The 27519-nt window shown below is 38.5% G+C and overlaps 2 protein-coding genes and 1 long non-coding RNA gene across 3 annotated transcripts in view; all 3 read right to left on the bottom strand.

The window, feature by feature from the left end:
- The window catches only part of LOC113018948 (Fc receptor-like protein 5), a 52880-nt gene extending 43725 nt beyond the window's left edge, over positions 1–9155 (bottom strand). The window contains exons 1-9 of the mRNA XM_080295515.1: positions 9098–9155; positions 6954–7217; positions 6553–6831; positions 5034–5297; positions 4633–4911; positions 2836–3099; positions 2436–2714; positions 918–1181; positions 517–795 (exon numbers count right to left, since the gene is read on the bottom strand). Coding sequence (XP_080151641.1) covers positions 517–795; positions 918–1181; positions 2436–2714; positions 2836–3099; positions 4633–4911; positions 5034–5297; positions 6553–6831; positions 6954–7217; positions 9098–9155 — 2230 coding nt within the window. The remainder of the gene's footprint in view (positions 1–516; positions 796–917; positions 1182–2435; positions 2715–2835; positions 3100–4632; positions 4912–5033; positions 5298–6552; positions 6832–6953; positions 7218–9097) is intronic.
- Positions 9156–14994: 5839 nt separating this feature from the next.
- LOC145425445 (uncharacterized) lies at positions 14995–16701 on the bottom strand. The gene is made up of 3 exons (XR_013906132.1): positions 16252–16701; positions 15861–15923; positions 14995–15641 (listed from the first exon to the last, which is right to left on the bottom strand). It is a non-coding gene; the product is annotated as an uncharacterized LOC145425445 (long non-coding RNA).
- A 1720-nt stretch (positions 16702–18421) lies between these two features.
- LOC113013673 (uncharacterized) lies at positions 18422–22538 on the bottom strand. The gene is made up of 4 exons (XM_080298456.1): positions 22349–22538; positions 22074–22106; positions 19706–19978; positions 18422–18792 (listed from the first exon to the last, which is right to left on the bottom strand). The coding sequence occupies exons 1-4, from the start codon at positions 22386–22388 to the stop codon at positions 18479–18481; spliced, it is 660 nt and encodes a 219-aa protein (XP_080154582.1). The 5' UTR covers positions 22389–22538; the 3' UTR covers positions 18422–18478.
- Between the last annotated feature and the right edge of the window lie 4981 nt (positions 22539–27519).

Raw genomic sequence — 27519 nt, 5'->3', positions numbered from 1 at the left:
TTAATAGACCTCTCTGCATTGAATCAAATCTGTTATTAACCTCTGTCTCTCTTCCACAGCATGTCTTTTATCCTGTCTTCCTTCTCTCACCCCAACCAGTCGCAGCAGATGGCCGCCCCTCCCTGAGCCTGGTTCTGCCGGAGGTTTCTTCCTGTTAAAAGGGAGTTTTACCTTCCCACTGTTGCCAAAGTGCTTGCTCATAGGGGGTCATATGATTGTTGGGTTTTTCTCTGTATCTATGAAGCGCCTTGAGGCAAATTTTGTTGTGATTTGGCACTATATAAATAAAATTGAATTGAATTGAATTGAATGGAGCAGCAGGTCAGCATTGGTGTCTCTAGACCAGCTGAAAGTTCATGACACAAAGTGGTGACAAACTGTCTACAATGAGGCTACTATCAGCTGCAGCTCTTTGTCTGACTAACAATGTAACATGCTTTGTAGACCATTGAATTCATCCTGTTCTGACCATTATGACATTTGTCAAATGGAGATCACACAACAAACATGACTTACTTGATACTGACAATGTGAAGGATTCACTCCACTCTGTTGAAGAATATGAGTCATCTCTGCGTCGACTCTTACACATGTAGTCTTCACTGCTGGACTCAGAAACACTGAATATCCAACCACTATAGTGTGTCCACTGTGTGGGTGTCCTGGGTCCTCTCCATTTATACTCCCACTCAGTGGTTTCACCTCCTTCCTGCACCTCACATGTCAGAGTGATCGTCTCACCACTGAATATCTGAGGCCAGTTGGGTCGTTGTTTTACAACAACTTTACTGGAAACTGTTTACACATATTAACAGTTGAGATACAAATAGAAACATGAAATCAACACAGAAAACTTCACATTGTATGTTTGATAATCATGAGTGAATGTATATTTCAAACTAAATGACTGAACTCACAGGTTATCTCAATGGTGACATCATCACTTCTATCAGTGTAGTAAACTGGGTTTCCTCTTGTTCCTCTGCAGCTGTAGATTCCTCCTTCAGATACTCTGATATCTCTGTTTTGTTGATCTCTGATTTGACCTTCAGAGGTTCTTTGGGTTCGTCTGAACCACTCATATTTCCATCCATCAGAGCTCTGCACAGAGCAGGTCAGTGTCACACTGCCCCCTACTGGTATGATTGTTGTTCCTGCTGTCAGTGTGGCCCTGGGTTTATCTGCAATTAATTTACAGGAAAAAGTAGAATAGATTGTCACTTGTCTCAGGAAGAAATTTCTTACAGCACTGATCACACTTTAAATATTCACTGAGTAGTTTTGTATAAATGAGTAATCAGCAAATCAGACATATTAGACTGTGTTACAAAATCAAATTCCCTCTGATTTATTACCTGCCTATATTATATAATTTCCTCCTCGCCCTCTGCGGGCGGTCTTCTTTCAAGGTCAGGTCCTCTACCAGAGGCCTGGGAGCTTGAGGGTCTTGCACAGTATCTTTCCTGTTCGTAGGACTGCACTCGTCTGGACAGAGATCTTGGATGTTGGTTCCTGGGATCTGCTGGAGCCACTTGACTAGCTTGGGATCACTGCACCTAGCACTCCGATTACCTCTGGGACCCCTGTTACTTTCACCCTCCACATATTCTCAAGGTCTTCTCTGAGCCCTTGTTACTTCTCCATCTTCTTGTGTTCCTTTTTCCTGATGTTGCTGTCATTCGGTATCACTATATCTATTACTAAAGCCGTCTTCTTCCCCTTATCTACCACCCCTATGTCCGGTTGGTTAGGCATCACCACTTTGTGCACCTGTAACTGGAAGTCCCACAGGATCTTAGCTTGGTCATTCTTGACCACCCTACAGGAGGTCTCCCATTTTGGCCTCAGGGCTTCCAGGCCATACTCGGCACAGATGTTTCTGTATACTATGCTGGCCACTTGGTTATGGCGTTCCATGTGTGCCCTGCCTGCTAGCATCTTGCACCCCACTGTTATGTGCTGGATTCTCTCAGGGGCATCTTTACAAAGCCTGCCCCTGGGGTCTTGCCTGATGTGGCAGACCCCAGCCTCTATGGATCTTGTGTTCAGAGTTTGTGTCTGTGCTCCCCTTATTAGTGCCTCTGTGTTGTCTTTCAGTCCAGCTTTGTCCAGCCACTGGCAGGACTTCTGGATGTCATCCACTTCCTCTATCTGCCGGTTGTACATAACCTGCAGATACTATACTATATTTTCATCCTGTTTATTTATGTCATTATTGTTCTCAGGTGATGGAGCAGCAGGTCAGCATTGGCGTCTCTATACCAGCTGAAAGTTCATGACACAAAGTGGTGACAAACTGTCTACAATGAGGCTACTATCAGCTGCAGCTCTTTGTCTGACTAACAATGTAACATGCTTTGTAGACCATAGAATCCATCCTGTTCTGACCATTATGACATTTGTCAAATGGAGATCACACAACAAACATGACTTACTTGATACTGACAATGTGATGGATTCACTCCACTCTGTTGAAGAATATGAGTCATCTCTGCGTCGACTCTTACACATGTAGTCTTCACTGCTGGACTCAGAAACACTGAATATCCAACCATTATAGTGTGTCCACTGTGTGGGTGTCCTGGGTCCTCTCCATTTATACTCCCATTCAGTGGTTTCACCTCCTTCCTGCACCTCACATGTCAGAGTGATCGTCTCACCACTGAATATCTGAGGCCAGTTGGGTCGTTGTTTTACAACAACTTTATTGGAAACTGTTTACACATATTAACAGTTGAGATAAAAACAGAAACAGAAATCAACACAGAAAACTTAACATTGTATGTTTGATAATCATGAGTGAATGTATATTTCAAACTAAATGACTGAACTCACTGGTTTTCTCAATGGTGACATCATCACTTATATCAGTGTAGTAAACTGGGTTTCCTCTTGTTCCTCTGCAGCGGTAGATTCCTCCTTCAGATACTCTGATATCTCTGTTTTGTTGATCTCTGATTTGAACTTCATAGGGTCTTTGGGTTCGTCTGAACCACTCATATTTCCATCCATCAGAGCTCTGCACAGAGCAGGTCAGTGTCACACTGCCCCCTACTGGTATGATTGTTGTTCCTGCTGTCACTGTGGCCCTGGGTTTATCTACAATTAATTTACAGGAAAAAGTAGAATAGATTGTCACTTGTCTCAGGAAGAAATTTCTTACAGCACTGATCACACTTTAAATATTCACTGAGTAGTTTTGTATAAATGAGTAATCAGCAAATCAGACATATTAGACTGTGTTACAAAATCAAATTCCCTCTGATTTATTACCTGCCTATATTATATAATTTCCTCCTCGCCCTCTGCGGGCGGTCTTCTTTCAAGGTCGGGTCCTCTACCAGAGGCCTGGGAGCTTGAGGGTCTTGTACAGTATCTTTCCTGTTCGTAGGACTGCACTCGTCTGGACAGAGATCTTGGAATTTTGGTTCCTGGGATCTGCTGGAGCCACTTGCCTAGCTTGGGATCACTGCACCTAGCGCTCCGATTACACTACGTCTATTACTAAGGCCGTCTTCTTCCGTTAATCTACCACCCCTATGTCCGGTTGGTTAGGCATCACCATTTTGTGCACCTGTAACTGGAAGTCCCACAGGATCTTAGCTTGGTCATTCTTGACCACCCTACAGGAGGTCTCCCATTTTGGCCTCAGGGCTTCCAGGCCATACTCGGCACAGATGTTTCTGTACACTATGCTGGCCACTTGGTTATGGCGTTCCATGTGTGCCCTGCCTGCTAACATCTTGCACCCCACTGTTATGTGCTGGATTCTCTCAGGGGCATCTTTACACAGCCTGCCCCTGGGGTCTTGCCTGATGTGGCAGACCCCAGCCTCTATGGATCTTGTGTTCAGAGTTTGTGCCTGTGCTGCCCTGATTAGTGCCTCTGTGTTGTCTTTCAGTCCAGCTTTGTCCAGCCACTGGCAGGACTTCTGGATGTCATCCACTTCCTCTATCTGCCGGTTGTACATAACGTGCAGATACTATACTATATTTTCATCCTGTTTATTCATGTCATTATTGTCCTCAGATGATGGAGCAGCAGGTCAGCATTGGTGTCTCTAGACCAGCTGAAACTTCATGACACAAAGTGGTGACAAACTGTCTACAATGAGGCTACTATCAGTGTAGCGACTTCCACAGTCGCTAGAGCCCGGGGATGAAGCCTGCCTATTTGCCTGACGCGCTGTCAACTTTACTTAATAGTGCGAGAGGTGGAATTGTTTGCTTGTTTATTAAAGTGCTTTGAGAGTTTACAGTAATGTCATTGGCTCCTGATTCAGACTCTTACAACGTCACAGGCTCTAATGTAACAAGGCGAAACATGTTGTGCAGCGGTCAACAAAAACTATGGCTACCCAGCCCTCCTCTCTTTCAAAATCAAAACCAGTGAATTACAGACTGACGACGCCCTCTTAATGTCACCGCTAGCACCCACGTGACTCCCATAACAACCAAACAAATAAAAACCCAGTGATCATCAAAATTCAATACATTCAATTATGGCTCCTACAATCAGCTGCAGCTCTTTGTCTGACTAACAATGTAACATGCTTTGCAGACCATTGAATTCATCCTGTTCTGACCATTATGACATTTGTCAAATGGAGATCACACAACAAACATGACTTACTTGATACTGACAATGTGAAGGCTTCACTCCACTCTGTTGAAGAATATGAGTCATCTCTGCGTCGACTCTTACACATGTAGTCTTCACTGCTGGACTCAGAAACACTGAATGTCACATCATTATTGTGTGTCCACTGTGTGGGTGTCCTGGGTCCTCTCCATTTATACTCCCACTCAGTGGTTTCACCTCCTTCCTGCACCTCACATGTCAGAGTGATCGTCTCACCACTGAATATCTGAGGCCAGTTGGGTTGTTGTTTTACAACAACTTTACTGGAAACTGTTTACACATATTAACAGTTGAGATACAAATATAAACATGAAATCAACACAGAAAACTTCACATTGTATGTTTGATAATCATGAGTGAATGTATATTTCAAACTAAATTACTGAACTCACTGGTTTTCTCAATGGTGGCATCATCACTTTTATCAGTGTAGTAATCTGGGTTTCCTCTTGTTCCTCTGCAGCGGTAGATTCCTCCTTCAGATACTCTGATATCTCTGTTTTGTTGATCTCTGATTTGAACTTCATAGGGTCTTTGGGTTCGTCTGAACCACTCATATTTCCATCCATCAGAGCTCTGCACAGAGCAGGTCAGTGTCACACTGCCCCCTACTGGTATGATTGTTGTTCCTGCTGTCACTGTGGCCCTGGGTTTATCTACAATTAATTTACAGGAAAAAGTAGAATAGATTGTCACTTGTCTCAGGAAGAAATTTCTTACAGCACTGATCACACTTTAAATATTCACTGAGTAGTTTTGTATAAATGAGTAATCAGCAAATCAGACATATTAGACTGTGTTACAAAATCAAATTCCCTCTGATTTATTACCTGCCTATATTATATAATTTCCTCCTCGCCCTCTGCGGGCGGTCTTCTTTCAAGGTCGGGTCCTCTACCAGAGGCCTGGGAGCTTGAGGGTCTTGTACAGTATCTTTCCTGTTCGTAGGACTGCACTCGTCTGGACAGAGATCTTGGAATTTTGGTTCCTGGGATCTGCTGGAGCCACTTGCCTAGCTTGGGATCACTGCACCTAGCGCTCCGATTACCTCTGGGACCCCTGTTACTTTCACCCTCCACATATTCTCAAGGTCTTCTCTGAGCCCTTGTTACTTCTCCATCTTCTTGTGTTCCTTTTTCCTGATGTTGCTGTCATTCGGTATCACTATGTCTATTACTAAAGCCGTCTTCTTCCACTTATCTACCACCCCTATGACCGGTTGGTTAGGCATCACCATTTTGTGCAGCTCTAACTGGAAGTCCCACAGGATCTTAGCTTGGTCATTCTTGACCACCCTACAGGAGGTCTCCCATTTTGGCCTCAGGGCTTCCAGGCCATACTCGGCACAGATGTTTTTGTATACTATGCTGGCCACTTGGTTATGGCGTTCCATGTGTGCCCTGCCTGCTAGCATCTTGCACCCCACTGTTATGTGCTGGATTCTCTCAGGGGCATCTTTACAAAGCCTGCCCCTGGGGTCTTGCCTGATGTGGCAGACCCCAGCCTCTATGGATCTTGTGTTCAGAGTTTGTGCCTGTGCTGCCCTGATTAGTGCCTCTGTGTTGTCTTTCAGTCCAGCTTTGTCCAGCCACTGGCAGGACTTCTGGATGTCATCCACTTCCTCTTTCTGCCGGTTGTACATAACCTGCAGATACTATACTATATTTTCATCCTGTTTATTTATGTCATTATTGTCCTCAGGTGATGGAGCAGCAGGTCAGCATTGGCGTCTCTATACCAGCTGAAAGTTCATGACACAAAGTGGTGACAAACTGTCTACAATGAGGCTACTATCAGCTGCAGCTCTTTGTCTGACTAACAATGTAACATGCTTTGTAGACCATTGAATCCATCCTGTTCTGACCATTATGACATTTGTCAAATGGAGATCACACAACAAACATGACTTACTTGATGCTGACAATGTGATGGATTCACTCCACTCTGTTGAAGAATATGAGTCATCTCTGCGTCGACTCTTACACATGTAGTCTTCACTGCTGGACTCAGAAACACTGAATGTCACATCATTATTGTGTGTCCACTGTGTGGGTGTCCTGGGTCCTCTCCATTTATACTCCCACTCAGTGGTTTCACCTCCTTCCTGCACCTCACATGTCAGAGTTATCGTCTCACCTCTGAATATCTGAGGCCAGTTGGGTCGTTGTTTTACAACAACTTTATTGGAAACTGTTTACACATATTAACAGTTGAGATAAAAACAGAAACATGAAATCAACACAGAAAACTTAACATTGTATGTTTGATAATCATGAGTGAATGTATATTTCAAACTAAATGACTGAACTCACAGGTTATCTCAATGGTGACATCATCACTTCTATCAGTGTAGTAAACTGGGTTTCCTCTTGTTCCTCTGCAGCGGTAGATTCCTCCTTGAGATACTCTGATATCTCTGTTTTGTTGATCTCTGATTTGACCTTCAGAGGTTCTTTGGGTTCCTCTGAACCACTCATATTTCCATCCATCAGAGCTCTGCACAGAGCAGGTCAGTGTCACACTGCCCCCTACTGGTATGATTGTTGTTCCTGCTGTCAGTGTGGCCCTGGGTTTATCTGCAATTAATTTACAGGAAAATGTAAAACAGATTGTCACTTGTCTCAGGAAGAAATTTCTTACAGCACTGATCACACTTTAAATATTTACTCTTAGTAGAAATGACTAATTACTCTGCACGTGACATATTGGACTGTGTTACACAATCAAACTCGCTCTGATTTATTATTTATAAAAAGAGAAATGTCAGATAAAACATTTTTAAATTTCTCATCATATCTGTTTCCCTTTTCATTAATATTTTAATAGTTTCAGTGCACTGAACAACAACCTTTATTTCTGTTGGAGTCTGTTGAGTGTTATCATGAATTTTCAATGTAAAATGTTATTTAGCAGTTGTCATTGAATTATTTAAAATTGAAACATTAAATCAATGAAAATAACTTTCAGTCATTTTAAATGTTTGAATATTGTCATGGATGGCCGATCATAAGTGTTCAGTGCAACGCGTGCTATCTTCCTTTTCCCAAACAATCATTTTGAATATGTTTTTGATAGTAGTTAAAAATACTAAAACACTACTATTAATAGTTCTATGTTAATATAGTACTGTTAAAATTAATTAAAATTTAATAGTAGTAAAATTACTTTATAAACTCTGATAAGAACAAATAGTCTGGGTATAAGAATAATAAACCTCTCCCACACTCCAGAAGAAATGAAAGATGGCAGTCAGTGCACTGTAACTATTGAAATATGATTTTCTGATTTTCACAGATTCAAATAAAGTAATAATAATAATAATAATAATCAAATAATATGATCACTTCTTTCTTGGCTCTTGACGGAGGTGGTCGCACTTTCTCCTTCTTCCTCTCACTTTCCCTTATCTGTCCTGCTTGGCCCTACATAGCAAACAGGTCTGGCCCAGAGCTGGTGTCAAGCCGGCACTGCTGGCTGACTTCTGGCATGGTAAGTGGTATGTCATCCAGATATGGGCCAGACCTGGCAAAGATGGCACTGTCTATGTGATGGCATGCCACATCTGGCTTGATTGTGGTTTGGTTTATGTGGCCCAGGTTCATAGAAAACAGGTCTGGCCCGGATCCGACATCAAGCTGGCACTTCTGACTGACTGCACAGCAAAATCTCCAGTGTTAAATTAACACTAGAGACTGTCTATATGGGTCCACACCTCTGAGTGTTAAATACAACACTGTTGAGTGTTAAATTAACACTTTTGACAGTGTCATATGTTTAAAAGTAACCTAGTCAGTTTTGAAGATTAACAATGGCTAACACTGAGCAGTGCTGATTTTCTAACACTGGAATACTTCTAACATTTTGAGTTATTTTCCAGTGTTAGAAAATCAGCACTGCTCAGTGTTAGCCATTGTTAATCTTCAAAACTGACTAGGTTACTTTTAAACATATAACACTGTCAAAAGTGTTAATTTAACACTCAGAGGTGTGGACCCATATAGACACTCTCTAGTGTTAATTTAACACTGGAGATTTTGCTGGGTGGTGTCATGGCAGAGTGTATGTCAACCAGATGTGGGCCAGGTCTGGCAATGAACTATTTATGAACTATTTATGTTCCTATTTTCTGATCGGAAGGTTAGTGGTTCAATCCCTAGCTCCTCCAGTCTCCATGTCAAGCACTCAGTTTAGAGAAAGTGTGTGATTGGGTGAATATGGCATGTTGTATAGAGCACTTTGAGTAATCTGTTAGATGAGATTCTATTAAAGAATCAGTCCATTCACTATCTGACCAGAGTTTTGTCATGTTACTTTTGCACTATTATGTTCCGGCACATGTTATTATTACATGGCTTGATTAAGGTACACATTAGGCTGACATCAGGGCCAGCACAGGGCCAGCAGTGTGTCTGCAACTGGCCCGTGGCTGCACACAACTTACACATGGCCCACATACCGCAAAGAATGACGGCCATTTGGTGGCCCGGTTCAGGTTTGCCAGAGATGATCCACATATGGGCCAGCACAGGGCCACCAGTGTGTCTACAACTAGCCTTGTGCTGGCCCATGTGTGGGCAGCGCTCGCTCCTGCTTCCTGTCAGTCAACTCAAATCAATTCTAACTCACCCTGTTCCTGGCTTTGTTCACCAAATCAAAAAGCTGGTTCTCTCCTGATGGATAATCAGCCCCCTACGTTTACCATAGACACCTGTTTCTCTCAGCTACTGGTGTCTGTGAAAGTAAACTCCTGATAAGTTTGTCAGTTCTTGTCTGTGTCTGGATTTTGATTCAGCCGTGACAACACATAAACAGAAAGATACAGGAGATACATCAATGCTGTTCATACTTTGTAAACAGGAAGAAAAAAAACTGTCGTACCTTCAGCATTTACATCGAAGAGTGTACTGAGCACTGAAATCAAGATTGAAACATCATCAAAACAGCAGCAAATCAACTCACTATGAAGTAAAAGATTTTTTAACCTCCTAGGACATTTTGGGTTATTTAGACCAAAATACTCAATTTTGCTCTACAAGGGCCTGATATTCACTTACGACATTATACTGCTACTGTTCTATCAAAATTATAAACAAATATCCTCATAGGTGGCTCTTATTTTTTATTAAAAACAAAAATAAGGCAAAAAAAAAAATCTGTTAATTCTTTGTTTTTACATTCATCGGGCCCCAATGTGACCAAATATCAAAGAGAACTTTAAAATGCATGCTGTGGAAGAGTTCAGGTCTTAGGAGGTTAAAGTAAATTTTCAGATCGGAGACTCATCCTCAAATTTCTTTGCTTATATGCTCTAAACTAGTAATGTAAAACAGGAGTGTTTCCAACGCAATACCCTGCTTTAAATGGACATAAGGTAATACCATTCGAATTCTCAGAGACTTGTTAACCACCTCATACACTTTAATTTACACCAATATAGTTTCTTAAATTGGTCACAAGAGAAAGTCAGTGATGTACTTACAGAATAACTCCAGCATGCAGAGCAAAGAGCGCTTCATCCTCACATCCAGCTCTGCAGCTCTCTGATGCACAGCTAAGCTTTCAGTGTTTTACTTTCACAAATAAGCAGAAGAAAGAGATGCTGTGCTTAATATAGATGAGACCGTAACTTCTTCTTCTCAGTGGCTTCCATGCTTCCTTCCCTTTTACTCTGAGCTCAACCATCTGCTATAACTTCAGCCGCATCAGTGTTTACGTTTCCTGTCCATTCAGAACATTCAAGCTTGTTCTCAGTGTTGTTCTCTTTCTCTGCGTTATAAAATAACAGTTCTGTTACTTCAAGTCAGGCAAAGCTTTCATTTAGGTTTAGTTTTACTTCTGTCTTCTTTAGAAACTCACTTTTTTCCCATACAAAAAAAGTCATACAACCCCATACATTTAGATTGCTATAATTCTGGAATATTTGTCTGGGTTTTTGAGACTGTCAGTGGCCGGATGGCAGCATATCATTTATTTCTGGCTGTCCTGAGCAGGTTCATGCAAAACATGCTGGGCCATAGTTGAGGTGAACAAACTTGCTTTGACATAATTAGACCAAAGAATATGCCTATAACAGGAAACAAGGTTAAGATACTCCCTTTTAAGTTGCAGGAAAAAAATAGACTTTTAGCTTGTTTTTTGTACTATTACAATGGAAAACATCCTTTCACTTCTGCTTTGATATGTAAATGTTTTCATCTTGTGGTTGAATTTTGGTTAGAAGGTGGTTGTGACCGGATTATTTATGTGGCTGAACTGATGGAAATGAGATGCAGTTTTTACAAACCAGAGGAATAAATGAACCAACGCACAAATTCATTTTCTTGCTTGCTAAATTGCAATGGTACAGATGCACACAGACCTTATTTGGTGGGTAAATGTGCCAAATAAAATACCAAAACACAATAATCAATATCTTTCTGCCAAAAACTATATATTTCTTAACTGAAAACAAAGCATAGCACTCAGTAACGTAAGCCATTGCCATGCTTCTTTGCTATTCTACCATGTACCATGTGTTCACGTGTTCCTTGTTTGCACTTCTAAGGTAGTTTCTAGTACCAGGTTCTCGACTCTAAAGCAGCCACCAAAAATCAGGATCTTATAGATCCAACACTATTAAAAGATTTGAACTTTATTAACAATTTATTGAATAGTATGTTTTTGAATTTTATAGCAGTACTAACTTTAAAAGTTGAAAGCATATTGAGAAATACACAAAGCAAAAACCATGTATTGCCTCATTATGCTAAACGGTTGACTGAATTTTCTGTTCCCCTTTACACAAAAAAAGATGTGATATGTCAGGGATAAGATGCCACCATATACTCACTAGAGGTTATGTGCGAGCAGACGACAAATGTGTTTAGTGCATGTGCAATCAGTTTTTATTTTGAATTATATAGCAGACATTATTATTATTAGACATTATTTGGGGCGACTGTGGCTCAGGGAAGCGTATCTGTAACCGGAAGGTTGCCGGTTCGATCCCCGGGCTCTCTGTCCTAGTCGTTGTGTCCTTGTGCAAGACACTTTACCCTACTGCCTACTGGTGTTGGGCCGATGGCGCGATATGGCAGCCTCGCTTCTGTCAGTCTGCCCCAGGGCAGCTGTGGCTACAACTGTAGCTTGCCTCCACCAGTGTATGAATGTGAGAGTGAATGAATAGTGGTATTGTAAAGCGCTTTGGGTGCCTAGAAAAGCGCTATATAAATCCAATCCATTATTATTATTATTATATATAGTAACTAAAGCACATCATTTGCAAAATAAAACAGAAAAAAGGAAGTGGCTAGTCAGTAATTAATGTCTGCAGCAACGTGATGACAGATGAGAGTGGAGTTTTAAAAACTTGGTATCTTGAGTTCTGCCTATGATCTATCTCTGCTATCAGCTGTCAGGGCTCAATCGTGTTCTTTGGAAGGCTGTACAAATTCAGCTCAAACTGTTCTTCCTCTTTTTGGTTTAGTAGGCCAGAGAAAAAATGATAAAGTCACTGTGTTTTTTACTTAGCAGATACACAATACACAATTACTTTAAGTTGCACTTGAATTTATTTTCACAGGTATAATAACTCTGTGAAAGGCCTGTACCAAATAAGCACATTCATTTCCTCAGCCAACAATTATGTTCAGTGGAATAAGTGGTAGCAAAGTTTCAGTCCGTGGTGGTTGGGTGTGGTTTGTGGTTCAGCTGCAGGGAAGGGGTGGTGCAGTGGGTTCAGGGGGAATGCCAGAGGAGGCTGACCAGCACAACTGCTAGGCATCCACTAATATTCTATCCTGTTTTACACAGTAGCAGGCCTGGAACTGATATGTGTGTGATTTCTGGAAGGAAACTGTCTGAGACTCTATGTGTGTACAGTGGGAGATGTGCTACAAACAGACTGATTATAATCACAAGCCAAAGAAAGCTTATTCACCACAACAGTAATTCATCACTCACTATAGCAGCTTAAATAAACTCAGAACTTTCTACTAACCACACATCAGAGCCAGGCTGATGTGTGAGCTACGGCTGATAAAAGACAGAGTACATGCTTACTGTATTGCTATGATGGTTTCTAGAGCATGTATGACTTTTGTTGCCATGGAAACCCTGGCAACCCTGGCCCATTGGCTCCAACAAGAGAGGGAGACTGACCGAGGTGATAACTAAGTAAGAATAGATTAATGGCAATATAAATAAAGAAAACATGTTTGCCAGCAGGTCAGTAGTGTAAAGCATGCATGTATGTGTGGCAGAGTGTAAAAATAGCAAAATAACTCAAGAAATCATGCTGCAGTTAAGCACGATCAAGTAAGGATGTGGATGCCAAAGTCAGGACAGAGAGAAGCCTTCATAGCCAAGCTCACTGGGTCCAGGTGCAGCTCATGCAGGTAGTTAGCCTCCAGCAGAACAAAGCACAGTACAAACAACATAAATCTAAGACTGAGGGCACAAAAGGCCAAGGGGTCATCACACTTCTAAGGCATGTGCTAAATTTAAGTGAATAAGGAGATTCAGTTTTACAGACTCATCTGCAAAAAAAAAAGAAAAAAAAAAGGAATGCTGCATGGAATGTAAATCTAAAAAAAGAGAGAATTGTGATTTGAAAATCTTATAAATCCATATATTATTTACAAACAAGCATGCTTAAATGTTTAATTGTTTAAAGTGATATATTTCATTTAATTTTACTATGTTGTTCAAATATTTGTTATGATCTCTATGTCTTGGACACAGGGTTTAGATTTTCATAGGATTTTTATGGTTCATCTAGTTTTGTATTTTTTATAATCTTTGTATAATGGTACTATGTTCTATATGATAGATATATTGATAGTCTTTAGTTTATAATGATAGTTGTTGTTTGTTTGTTTTTTTTTTTTTTGGGGGGGGGGGGGGTTGCTTTCCTTATGAGTTTGTTATCAGTGCCTTTAGTTCCTTGACTTCTTTATTTAAATGATTGTTTATCCCCTTTAGTATTCCCATTCTGTCCCTCCAGTCTTGTCTCCTTGTTTGTTTATCTTCTGTCTCTATGGTCTTCTGGTCTCATCTTATCTTCCTGTCTTATTTTGATCTCTTGTGTCCATAGTGCTTTGTGTTTAGTTAGATTGGTTTTAGCTGTCCTCCCACCTGTCTTCCTTGTCCTTTGCCATGTTTTCTTTTATGTTTGTGTCTGTCCTTGTGTTTGTGTTTTGTTGCAAGAGGTGTAGTTTCAGATTATTTGGACCTGACCTGCTGTTTGTTGTATTTATTAAGGAGCTCAGCAGTAAAGCTGTTTTTGACTTTTACTTCTTGTCTCCTTAGATATGCATTAAGGGAGAATATTTAGAGAATATTTAAGTGGCAGAGTTTCACCAACTTGCAGAAAACTATATCTACAAAACGCAGAACCATTCCAGAATAATTTTTGTCAGCTTAAAATTGTGAAGACTGTGAATATATGATCATAAAAATACATAATGTCTAAATATTCACAAAGACTATAGAAACTGCATACAAGGACAACACTGAAATCTGGCATGAAAATCACAGTATGATTGTATTAACAGGAAATTTTCCAGGTTAAAAGTAGAGACACTTCATATAAGATAGATTCAGTTTGCATTTCACTGTGGTGTTCTTCTTTGTCCTTTTCAAACACAAATTCAAAATGACTTAAATGCTGTCTTGCTGGCATAATAATAGCTGAGCTATCTGACACAACCTGCAATCCAGCTGCCAGCAAGTAGGGGAGGGAGGGAAACATACAGATTTTCCAAAGACTGATTTTTGCTGTTGGTGATGTTTGAGTTTGTTTGTTGGCAACAATAGAAATGGGGAAATACACTAATGTAACCTGCTGTTTATGGTATATTATTTGTTGTTTATATACTGCCTATACAAGTTTCAATAGCTATTCAGCAGGGTGGCTTTGACATATAAAGGTTTGAAAAAAAAAACATGGGGAAAATATTGAAAAGACCAGATTTATTTTTATTTTTTAAACAGACTCATACAGGCTGTTTCAGTGTGAGGAGTTTCAGTTTTACGACATGTCACATTTTTTGTTGCTTTTTTTCCACCTTCCATGTCTCAGCACCACAATGACCACAATTATTTTTCATTGCTTTTCACAGTGTCATGCATTCTTAAATGTAACAGTGATAATTATCAAAGTGATTTTTCCACTGTGCTTTTTGTCTGAACTCCTTGTTTACTCTCTGCTATGTGCTGATACCATGAAAAAAGACATCTCATAAACAGAAGGCTTTTCGTTGAAACCACATGCTTAGTTTCCCCATTTTGGGGAAATCATGAGGCTTTTCGGTTGATAAAAATAAGCCAGAGGCAAAATAGAAAGTAACCAATAAAGGCCTTTTACACCCAAAAGAGTAGCAAATAAAAACATTTATTTTATTCACAATATATAAAATGACTCTAAAAAGAGGTAAAAGATAAATCCCTCTCAAATAGATATAATAAAACTAAGACAGGACAAACAAAATAACTAAAGTAAAATGGACAGAGCAAGCTTGAAGTCCAGCAGTATCCTGTTTTCATGGCAACAAAAGTCATGGCAAACAACTCTGACTTTAAGTTGCGCTATATAAGAAACTAAATATATGATCACATATTTCAAACTATTTTTTTTTGCAGCTGTTGGAACAGGATACATTCGAAGTTTTATACAAAACCTTTAACAATGAATATATATATATATTTTTTTTTAAAAAGTATATTTTAAAAATATATAATCTTCATAAAAATGAGAGCATAGATTTAAATAAAAAATATCAGAGGAGCAAGAGTGGGTTCATAAAAAGCTTCTTCTTGGCTTTGCTGCTACAGCTCTCCTCACTGACCTGTAAGACAAGCACAAAGAGACAAAGTGATTTCCAACATGTAAAGATATTATGAGCTGAAGACATTTAATAATGTGAAGAATAAATCAGCCTGCATGGCAGCAGAATTACTGAGAGAGCTTCCTGATGTGACTTCAGAATAAACTGCTGCATCAGCTGCAGGACTTGATTTTCCTGTGAATGAAGAGAAGATCATTGAAAACAATAATATCATTAACCAGGAGGAAACTGGATGTCTCCACTGATGCAAAGACAATTGAGTATGATAGATTTTAATCAGCTGATGAATTGTGAATACATAAATATAAACTGTAAAATAAACAGATTTACATTGTAAGAGCAGATAAACATGTTGAACAATATTCAGTGGAGATGATGGCAGACTTTGCTCACCTTTGTTTTTCTTGGCTTTTTCTTTTTTGGGCTGTTTGACCTCAGCATACATCAGACTGTCCTCTAAAAGAGACGTCAGAGCTCAGGACACATTTGTTCAGCACAGATATGATACAAAGATGTTGGATACATATGGAATTTAAACTTTTTACAACTACAGTGAAAGAAATCTAAGTGAAATCATTTGTTGCCTGTGACACTTCAGCTTTGCATGTGTGTGTTTTGTGATTGAGGTCTGAGTCAGAATCTGTGGATGCTGTGATTCAGTAAAGCTGAAACACTGATCAGTAAGTGAATAACTAAACTCCATGTTGACCTATAATTACCTGCAATATAATGATGTGATGACACATTCAAGTACAAACACTGAATGAGACTGTTGTGACTGTACCTGCAGCTCCCGTCTTCACCTCAGAGTAAATAACACACTCTTCTGGTTTGTGATGCTTCCCTGTTAAGATGATCAGATTAATTCACAAAAGAAAATAATTAATACAATTTTTTCCCCCACACAATGTGTGCTTTGCATACTCCTCTTTTCAAAATCTTTAAGCTTAATGAGAGAATATGTGACATCTCGGGTTTCATCTGGAACTGCAATAAAAAAAAAGAAAAGACAAAGAAAAAGTTAAATGTTTATAAACATATCACGAGATAGTCTTCTTAAATTTCACACCTTTTTCATATCTAGGTGTTGCGTGCTTTTCAAACTGGAGTACACCAATTTCACTGTATTCAACTTGTGTGATTACATAAAGATAACAGTAGTATTAGTATATGTGTGAATAATTAAAGTGTGTGTAGTAAATAAACTCTGTAATACAGCATGAAAAGAAGAGGCTCTTACACTTGGACTGTCTGCAGCGATACAACAAGAGCAGGAGAATAATAATGAGAGAGACTCCACAAACCAGTCCAACAATCAACCACACAGGAGATGAAGAGCTGTCAGCTCCTGACAAAGTTACGTAACAAAAAACAGAAATTAATTAATAGATTATAATCTTATAAATAAATACATTCATAAAATGGAGCCAAGTGACTTTGAGACTTAAATCAGACAATCTAACGTTCCTTCTCAGTCATTGGTTTATAAAAATCCATCACATGTTTTGATCCTGCTCACCTTTAACTGACATCCAGCTCTGTGCTGACTCTCTTCCTGAGTACTGACACTTGTAGAAACCTTCATCAGACTTTGACACTGCAGAGATCTTCACCTCCCCTCGGGGATCATTTTGAATAAGTTTGTCATTGTGATAGAAAAACACATTGGAAAGTATTTTTTGTGTTCTCAAACTGCAGCTCAGACTAACAGAAGCTCCCTCAGTCACAGGATGAACAGGACTCACCAGGATAGGACCATTACCATCATCTGTGACACAATCACACACAATTGTTTCAGTCACATCAGCTGATGCACACTTTGAGAAAAAGCTGACAAACAATAATAAGAACAGATTGTACAAATGTTCATCATGAAGATCTGATCTTGTGTATTTAAAACTGCTGTATGTGTTTTATTTTTCCCACATGAAATGACTTCACATACAGCAAAGCTGGGACAAATGTTCATGTGACGTCTAAATCATCCAAATCCAAGTAGTAAATGTATAATAACATACTCTGTACAGTGATGTTGACTGCACTACTGAACTCTCCTGATCCAGACTCACACCAGTACACTGCAGTATCTGACTTTGATGTGTTGATGTCACATGTGGATCCAGTCATTCTCCTACAGTCAGAGAGTCGGCCGTCCTCAGAGAACTTCCTCACTCTCCACTCAGTGAAGTTTCCCTCACAGGTCAGTGAGACAGAGTCAGAGGTGAAGTGTTGCACTCTGTCAGGACTCACTGTGAGAGACGCTGCTGAATGAACATCTGGAAACGACATGCAGTGAAGAGACAAAGCTCACAGATGTTAGGAACAAAAAATGTCAAATTAGTATTAGAAAAAAATAATGAGCTGAACCTTGGTGGATTACAGTGATGATACAACTTATTAGACAGAATCAAACTGACCTGCAGACCAGACAAACTTTGGTTGACTGTGATCAGTGTGATACTCTGGGTCTCCTCTTCCAGCTCTGCACACATATCCTGCTGTGTGTGTCTGTCCATGAATGATGTAGGAGTCCTGTGCAGTCCCACTGCCATCAGGTAGCAGCTCATAACTGGAGGATTTCTCTGATAGATCAGGAACAGCTTTATACCAGTAGAAGCTCCATCCTGCAGACGGATGTTCAACCTCACAGTTCAGAGTTACTGAGGCTCCAGGACTCAGCCATGATGGAGACACAGTGAGGACAGATCCTGTTGGAAAGTAATGAATATTATTTCGTCAGGCTCACTCTCCGTTTTTTCTCAATGCTTTTTTCAGTGTTTTTTTCCCCCAATATGTTTTCCTTTTTTATGTTCTGTTAATCTGTGATATTTATGTTTCATATTTGTATTCTTGTGAAAATTAATATATTTTACTTGACTAGAGAGCACTTTTAGTCAGTTCCCATGGACTCTACATTTTACATGACTGTTCGTGTTCAACAATTTCCAATAAGAGCCGTTACCGTGAAACATAATTTTGTTTTTCCTTCATAGTAATCCTCAGTCATCAATCTATTTAACATTGTTGGTGAATACAAACTGACCAGTTTTCCCAATCCTGACTGACTGGCTGTCCTCTGTGTAGTAAACTGGGTTTCCTCTTCCTCCTCTGCACCTGTAGAGTCCTTCCTGTGAGACACTGATTTGTCCATTTGAGTGGAAAACTGCATCTTGTGTGGTCAGGGCTTCAGAGGATTTCTCATCTCTGTACCAGTAGTATTTCCATCCAGATGATGATGATGGGTTCACAGAGCAGCTCAGTGTCACACTGCCCCCTACTGGTATGATTAAACTTTGTGCTGTCAGTTTGGCTTTGGGTTTACTTGCTGTTGATGTGACAGGAAAAAGTACATCAGTACATCACAAAATACAAATGTTGCACAAACAAATTGCTTTTAGATATTTTGTGTCCTGTGTTGGATTTTTCCTGCCTTGTGAATAGCATCTGATGCAGACCCATGTATTTATTTATATATTTGTATAATAATAATAATAATAATAATAATAATAATAATAATAATAATAATAAGAACAAAGTTACCATTAATAGTCAGAGTTCACAGATAGTAACTTTCACATTTAGCTCAAAAGTGCAGCTTTCCAAGTCTTAATGCAAATTTGCATCAGACAAACGTGTTAAAAGAAGGCCCTTTCCATTGTGATGCAGACCCAGTTTTCTGTTCCATTACAGAGCCTATAACACCTTCAGACAGACCTGGATCAGTGTCACAGTTATCTGGGTTGAGACACTGATATAGATGATTTTCAGTGAAAACATGTTCAGATTCTGAATAAATGTAAAAGCACTTAATAAGTACACAAAATGGCAAACTAATATTGAATTCTGATTTTCACGCTTTTAAAAACACAAACTACTGCAGATTAACTGGCTCCACTCTGAGGTTTGATTTTGTGAATGAGGAACTGAAACCCAGTGTTAGTCAGCTGGTTCAACTGGAGCAGAAGAGGATGAGTCAGGGAGAAACTCTGAGTTTGTTAAAGAAAACCTGTCAGAAGCCTGTTACCATGGTAACTTGGTAACCTAACTCAGAGTTAGGGTAAGTTAACTGTCTTTCTGGAACAGAAACCCAGGGTCTCACAGCTTACAGAGAATGTTGTTAGCACAGATCACATAATGATCCATTTCAGTTTAACAGAAAACTAAAAATTCAACTCAGACCACTCTAGAAACAGAACAAACAGATTCAGGTCTTTCAGTTTGTTACTTTTGGAAATTACCGGTTTCAGTAATGGTGACTTCATTGCTCTCTTCTGTGAAGTAAACTGGATCTCCTCTCCCTCCTCTGCAGTGGTACAGACCTCCTTGTGAGACACTAATAACTCTGTTTGTTTCACCTTCTCTTATGAGCTGGATTTCAGAGGAGACTGAATCACTTCTGAACCAATAAACATTCCAGCCAGCAGAGCCCTCCACAGAGCAGTTCAGTGTCACACTGCCCCCTGCTGGTATGACTGAACTTTGTGCTGTCAGTGTGGCTCTGCATTTACTTGCTGTTGAGGTTACAGGAAAAGAGAAATATCAGATTTTCACTTGCTTCAGGAAGAACTTTGTTATAGAAATAATAATAATAACTTCTTTTTAAAAGTGCCTTTCAAATACCCAACAACACTTAACAATAGAATAAAACACATAATAGAACAATGACAAAATGAAGAACAACTTCGAGACAGAGAGATTCCCACACCCTGGGAGCAGATCAACTGAAAGCTCTGGTTTCCATGGTGCTGAGATGGAAAGAAGGCACAACAAGTTGGATGTGAGCAGACAGAAGAGGTGGTGCTTATCAGGTTAGAAAGTTAGGGAGGAGCGAGGTTATGACGGGCCTTGAAGGTGAGCAGAAGAATTTTGTTTACTATCCGGAATTTCACAGGGAAGTGAAGTTTGTGAAGAACAGGAGTGATGGTAGGAGGGGGTACTGGTAATAATAATAATAATAATAATAATAATAATAATAATAATAATAATAATAATAATAATAATAATAATAATAATAATGCGGGCAGTGGACTTTTGAACCAGTTGAAGCATATGGAGGGAGTTTTGGGAGAGACCATGCAAGAGAGAATTACAATAGTCAATGTGGGAGGTAATGAGACTGTGGACAAGACTGGGTGGAAAGAGAAGGACATAATTGGTTAATGTTGCATAGATGGAAGTAGGCAGAATGAGTGAGATTATTGATGTGAGATTTATAAGATAATAAACTGTCTAGGATGACACCAAGGCTCTTAACTTGAGGTGAAGGGAAAAATGTGGAGTCATCAATAGTGAGTGAGAATAAGTGTGTCAGAGATGCCAAGAGAGGAAAGTCTGTTTAGAAGGATGGCGTGAGAGATAGTGTCGAAGGCTGAGCTCACATCCAAAAGGACAAGAATGTTGAGAAAACAAGAGTCAGCTCTGAGTATTCTGAGAAAAGATCACACTTTACACATTCACTCAGTCATTTAGCTTCTAGCACCAAATAGAAAATATTTACTTGCATGTGACACATGTCTTCATGCAAAAACTACAGATTCCCTCTGATTTATTCTTCATCTATTCAAAGACAAATGCTGCACAAACAAATTACTTTTAGATGTTTTGTGTCCTCTCTACATTATCCTTTAATAACACTCAAAGGTAACATGACACTGAATGGTGTCTGTTATTCCTGTGGGGGGTGCATCATATTTGCACAGAGCCTACTCTCCCTTTGCCTTTGTCATATGGAAATGACAGTAACATCACATAAAATACAAAAACAGTATTTCACACACTGTTTGAAAACAGGGAGATTCAGAACACTGTAGGTACTATTTCTGTTATTGGTAGAGCATGTGACCATCAGTGTTACTGCTCTATCCAACAGGTGTACTACAAGCTGACATTGGTGGATTAGAAAGCAATGTTGATCTTAAAGTCAGTTTTCTGTGTCATCAAATTAGTTAGACTTTCTATTATTCTAGGGTCTTTACCTTACTGACTGTTAACTGAGCTGAATTGATTTAAGTGGTCTATGAATAGACGAAGAATAAATTAGAGGGAATCTGTAGTGTAGTTTTGTATGAAGACACTCAGTCTAATGTGCCAGAAGCACCAAACAAATCACTGAGTGAATGTGTGATAATTTCTATAACAAAATTCTCCTTACAGCAAATGTTCACATAAAAATATTCAGTTACAAATCCAAATAGAAGCATAAAAACTTTGTTGCTTGTATTTATTTATCTGTGTGTTATGTGTTTTATTTATTTCCCCACAACTAAAGAAAATACCGAAACAACACTGCACAAGAAAAGTTAAATATGTAATATTTATGAGCCTGTTGAAAAGGGAATTTAATTGGTTCTGGACGTTTAAAGTGTTCCAACATTTTAACATAATGAAAATTTGTATTTAATATTATTTGTTATCTGTCCATCTCATGTATAGTCTTTTTTCCTGACAATTTTTGCAACTGCATCAGATTTTAGTATTTTAAAATGTTATATAAACTGTATAAAAATGTGTTAAGAAATAATTTAGAGTGGTACAGGAGGTGTGAATCTGGAAAGCAATGTCATGCATATTCTATAAATGCAAAGCAAAGAAAAATAAATTTCTCACCATCAGTATTTATGTAGAAGAGTGTACTGAGCACTAAAATAAAGATTGAAACATCAGAATCAAACTGTCAGAAAATCAAACAAGACAAGCAATGAAAAACAACCATGTATCCAACATAATGCTCCAGATTAAACTGAGCAAAGGCACCAGCAACATTTTCCTTAAGGATCATAAAATTAAACCGTTTTAACCAGTTATAGACTATAATGCTCACAGATTAGAAGCTTTTTTTTTATTAACTAGTGCCATTCAAACGAAGCTAGAAATGTACTTACACAATAATAAGCCGGTTATGCAGTGCAAAGTGTATCCCATCTTCAAATCTAGCCGTGCCCCACTTGGATCCTCGCCAATCTCAATCTGACTGTTTACTTAATATAAATTATATTTATTATAAATAAAAAATGCAGAATGATGAGAAGCTGCATTTAATACAGACAAGAGCAGAGCTCTCAGCTTCTTCTGGCTGTGGCCTCTCTGTGCTTCCTTTTTTTATACAAACCTCACACAGCTTCTGTAGCTTTGACCACAGCAGCTGTGTGACGTGTTTGCATTTCCTGTCTATTGTAAGCATAAACATTTGTTTCTTGTGTTGTTATATTTCTCTATTTTTGTGTTGCCAGCTGACATATTTCTTGTCTGACCTGACACTTTTTTTCCCTAACACTGATACATTAGTCTGAAGTTTTCTCTCTCTGTTTCAGAGCTGGATTGACCTCATATTTACATTGTCCTTGGGTTCATTTCATGAGTATGGCGTATTATTGATATACCACCTGATTTGCTGTTAGTCGTTCACAAAATGCTTCTTCTTTTTTCCATCTTTCTGAAATGTGTCAATCAAATATTTCAGTTATTTGGAATAACAATAACAATAGCACCTTTGCTAGACTGAGTTTCTACTTTGGAGCCTGTATTTTCAGTGAAATATGCAAATATGTATGCTTATATTGTGTTTCACTGTGAGCTCAGGTATTATCATGCAGTACTATAGTGAGCAAAGCTCCCTTAACCTCAGCATAGATCTGTAAATCTTATCATGTTGTGGTTGAGTTCCTGTTTTAAATTTGTTTGTCACCCCAATCGCAGGAAATAACAATTTGTGTGGTTGAACTGAAACAGCAGACTTTCATATTTCACAAACTAAAGGCAACATTTAAATTCATTCAATTTCTAATTTCTAGTTTAACTTATTGGCATTAAGACATAAAATCTAAAGACAACCTGAAAATGACATGAAAAAAGTCCAAAAAACGTTACAATTGGCAGATGTTTACACACTTTTATATACATTAGCATGACTGTGATGGTAATTTTGTCCTTTTAATGGTTTATGTGAACTGTTCTTATTCCAGGGTGAAATTGTACAGCATATATCTTTCATGACTAAAAAACAGGAACTTGGTGCACATGTATGACTTCTTGATTAGAGACAATCCAAGATTCAGATATTTGCATCACAATGGTAAACATGGCTCTGTCCCAGCTTTGTGAGAAATTCGAAACAGGTCAATATTTTTTTTCTTAAAAATGGTACATTTAAGATGCTTTCTACATTTTATTTTGAACATATGGATTTATGAGATTTGCAAATTACAGCATTATGTTTGTTTTTGTTTTTTTTTTCATTTCTATTTTAAACAGTGTGCTGACATTTTAAGAACTGTGTTTGTATTTTGAAGCTAAGAGTTGTCCACTAACAGGAATGTGACACAACATGAATGTGAAAGCAGTTTTATGTTTACATAATCATAATATTCAATCAATCATCAATATTGTGAAAATAATTTTGACCATAATCATGCAACCCTAATAAATGAGAAGACAATTCATATAACATGTTTTTAATAAAGCTACTTGCATGCGGGAATGGTTGGTTAGAGTTGTTTCATGTGTACAGCAGTCGAGCTCTCTCTGATAACAGTTATCACTCTGAAGCAAGTTATCTGATTTTTTTTGCCTAGTGAAGAGATGGTACAGATAAGCTTGTAGGTATGTGGTAACTTACAGTTATACCACACAAAAATATTAGCACATTAGTTTATTTGGGTGATACTGAGTGTAATTCTCACCATCTTATCATGGTTTCAAAACTTGTGAATCTGAAAGGACAATAATGTACAACAAGGGTCTATTTTCATGTTCATAAATTATTCAGCAATACTTCTTGTTTTGATTTCATTAGTTCAGTTAATAATTTTTTAATAATAATGTAAACAATGAGAACAAAGCATAAAGAAATATTTTTTTTTTACTATTGCTAGAATACTATACCTATACCTTTATTTTTTTTAAAATAAAACAAATCATGATTGAGTTTAGATATTAGTTTCGATTGAATTATTTATGTTATTTACAGTTTTATTTCCTAATCACACTACTCAATCTCTTTTTTGGGACCTTTGTCCAAACTCAAATAAAAAACTAGTCTTTGTGGTTTCAGAGCTGCAGCATCATTGTCCTGTTTAAAAGTAGTTTAAAAGTAGAGACATTTCATGTCAGCCAGGCTCAGTTTACATTTCACAGTCAGTTGTTTTTGTCCTTTATAAATATAAATTCAGAAAAATCATTAATATTATTCAAGTACAGGCAAATCATATACAAATGTGCACAAAGAGCAAAGTCAAATTTCCACTCTGCTCTTGGCTTGCGTTCCTTGTTAACTCTCTGCTGTGTGCTGATAACATAAAGCATGACATCTGCTGAACGGAAGACTTTTGACTTGAACCACAAGCTGCATTTGCTCTTTTCTTGGTGGCCCGCGCAGAAATCTTTCAGTAGATAAAAACAAGCCTGTGACAAAAAAACAAAACAAAACAAAACAAAACACAAAACAAAACACGTAAGTTCTACATGTAAGTCTTAAAGGCTACTCGGGCCAATATAGAATTTTTTTTATTCCTTCTTGAAATTTATCAGATTTTTTTTTGTTTGAAAAATGTTTTCAAAGTCTTACATCTGTCAGAAATTGTACAACATTCTCAATTTTCAAAGAAGTTTATTCAAAGACATCAACATATGTCAAAAACAATCTGCTGGGCTTCATTCAAGAGCTTTAAAGTTACCAAATCTTCTACTGAGGTTTTTGTTGAGTGTGCGAGTTGATATCAACAGCAAATTTCTCCATCATTCAAAATATGATCTCACATTTTAAAAACCCTGATTTTGTTCCAGATTTGTCTTTAACTCTTTCAAGTTTGAATCATGAAATTAATTGCCACAAAATTATTTTTTATTTTAAATGGAACATTTATTGAACCTTCTGATATATATTTTTAAAACTTAAAGATTAATTTTTTATTTAAGTTTTATTTTATTTTATTTTTTTTTTATTTTAACTTTTTTTGCAATTTATTGCTTAAAAGAGCATTACGACATTTATTGTGTTTACTGTTTACTGGATTTACATCTTGATTAGTTGGTGAAAGGATAACAAATAAGAATAAAAATTAGAATTATAATCATCATTATCTGGTGGCTGATCATGAAGGAGAGAGGAGTAAATCTGAGAGTGGCTTTGGATCTCTCTTTTGTGTATAGCCGAGCTTTGATTAATGTGCAGAGACTGAGTGAGACCAAAACATGAAGGAAATACTGTCGGTTTAATAAAGAACATGTAAAGTGAGGTTTAATGTTCAAAAGGAGGGATGAGTGCTGCTGTACCAATGTGCTAAATAATGGATCAGTAAAGATAAAAAGGTTAATTTTATTCCATTGTTTTGTGCTCTGTTTATTAAACATGTTATGAAACAAGATCAAGTCTCATCCTCTCACTCTGTGTATCAACACAGCAGCAGAAAAAGAATAAATAATACAATTCTCCAAACGACTGATAGAAACTGCTTTCAGTTTGAAGCACAGTGCTGATCAGGCAGGCCACAAAGCTAACCTCAGGCTTTGTGTTGCGGATCTCGATGTCATCCCGCACCTGCAGATGGCGGACCTGAAACTCTCCTGCTGTACATATCCGAACGTGAAATCTTATGTGCTGTTTAACCTTGTTTGGCCTGCCAGCACCTATTTGTATTTTTACAAATAGCCACCCATCGCTGAGTTTGCACGCTAATTTTGTCTCAGATGATGTCATAGTGTTTGTCGCTGCTGTCTGTTGTGTTGCTGCTGCAGGTTTCCCATTAATGCATGTGGTTTTGTGTTGTCAAAACAGCAACACACCACTGAATGTCAATAGCTTGAGAGTGTCTAATCTAGGGCCTCCATCCTCAAATCAATTTATTTTGTATGCAGTTATTAACCCTTGTATGGTGTTCGGGTCTGTGAGACCCGTTTTCAGTTTTTTTCAAAAGAAAAATTAAACAATGAATTATTTTTTCAACCTGAAATTCATTGGCTTTGGCTTATTTTCTGTGAAGAACATAAATCCGAACTAATTTTCAATGACCTCATACTGTACCTCCCCCCACGCATTTACATTACATACAAGGTGTTCGGGTCCACTGGACCCAGGTCTAGTAAAAGTGTTGAAAGTGTAGGTCCTGTGTTCCCACACTCTGTCTTCCTCCTTTCTGGTGCTGCTGATAGTGTTTTCTTCCCCTCCTGCTGGCGCACAAAGTTGCAACATTGTTGAAAATTCAACTATCAACACCGTCTGCTCTTTCATTCCCACACATTTTACCCTCTTTCTTGAGGGATCCAAATTTTATTTTCTCATACCCTGTCCCACCTGCAAATTAGGGGCATAATACTATAAATAAGACTTTGCCAGTGTGGTTCTTTATCACAACTGATCAAGATGGCAAAAGATTATCTTCTGCGAGGGCCATCCAATTGGAAGAGACAGGAGCTTCGGATGATGATGTTGACAAAGAGGTTTCAGAATATTTCACATTTCTGAAAATTCAGAGTCTGACAGTGACTTTGAAGAAGAGGATGAGGTTGAGCACCATTTAGTAACAAAACGAAGACGAGTACCCCATCAGCAGTCAGCTCCAGGACCAGAACAAGCCCACCAGACAGCAAGTGAAGAAATATGGATGTCAATAACTGGTGAAATTGAATGGTCTTCTTGCCCAAGAAATGAGCCACCCTGCAGAGCTGTTACTGTGATAAGCCAGGGCCAACATGGCTGACAGGTACTCATGTGCAGGACATCAAGTCTTCATTTGAGATTTTCATCCCAGATTCCATCCAGAAAATTATTCTGGATTGCAATAATCTAGAAGGAAGGTGTGTTTTTGGAGAGAGGTGGAAGGAGATAGACCAAATTCATCTAAGAACCCCAAAGGCCTACTTTGGGGTTCTTATCCTTGCAGGAGTTTTCAGGTCCAAAGGGGAATCCACAGAATCCCTGTGGGATGCAGAAACTGGCAAGAACCTTTCCGTGCATCAATGTCTCTGGAAAACTTCCACAAAATTTCCAGGATTATCCGTTTTGATAACAGAGACGACAGACTAGCTCGACGGCAGAGAGACAAGCTAGCTGCCATCA

Source organism: Astatotilapia calliptera, chromosome 3 (genome assembly GCF_964374335.1).
Source record: "Astatotilapia calliptera chromosome 3, fAstCal68.1, whole genome shotgun sequence".
In the NCBI taxonomy this organism is placed as follows: Eukaryota; Metazoa; Chordata; class Actinopteri; order Cichliformes; family Cichlidae; genus Astatotilapia; species Astatotilapia calliptera.
This window is presented reverse-complemented; position numbering and strand designations above follow the sequence as displayed.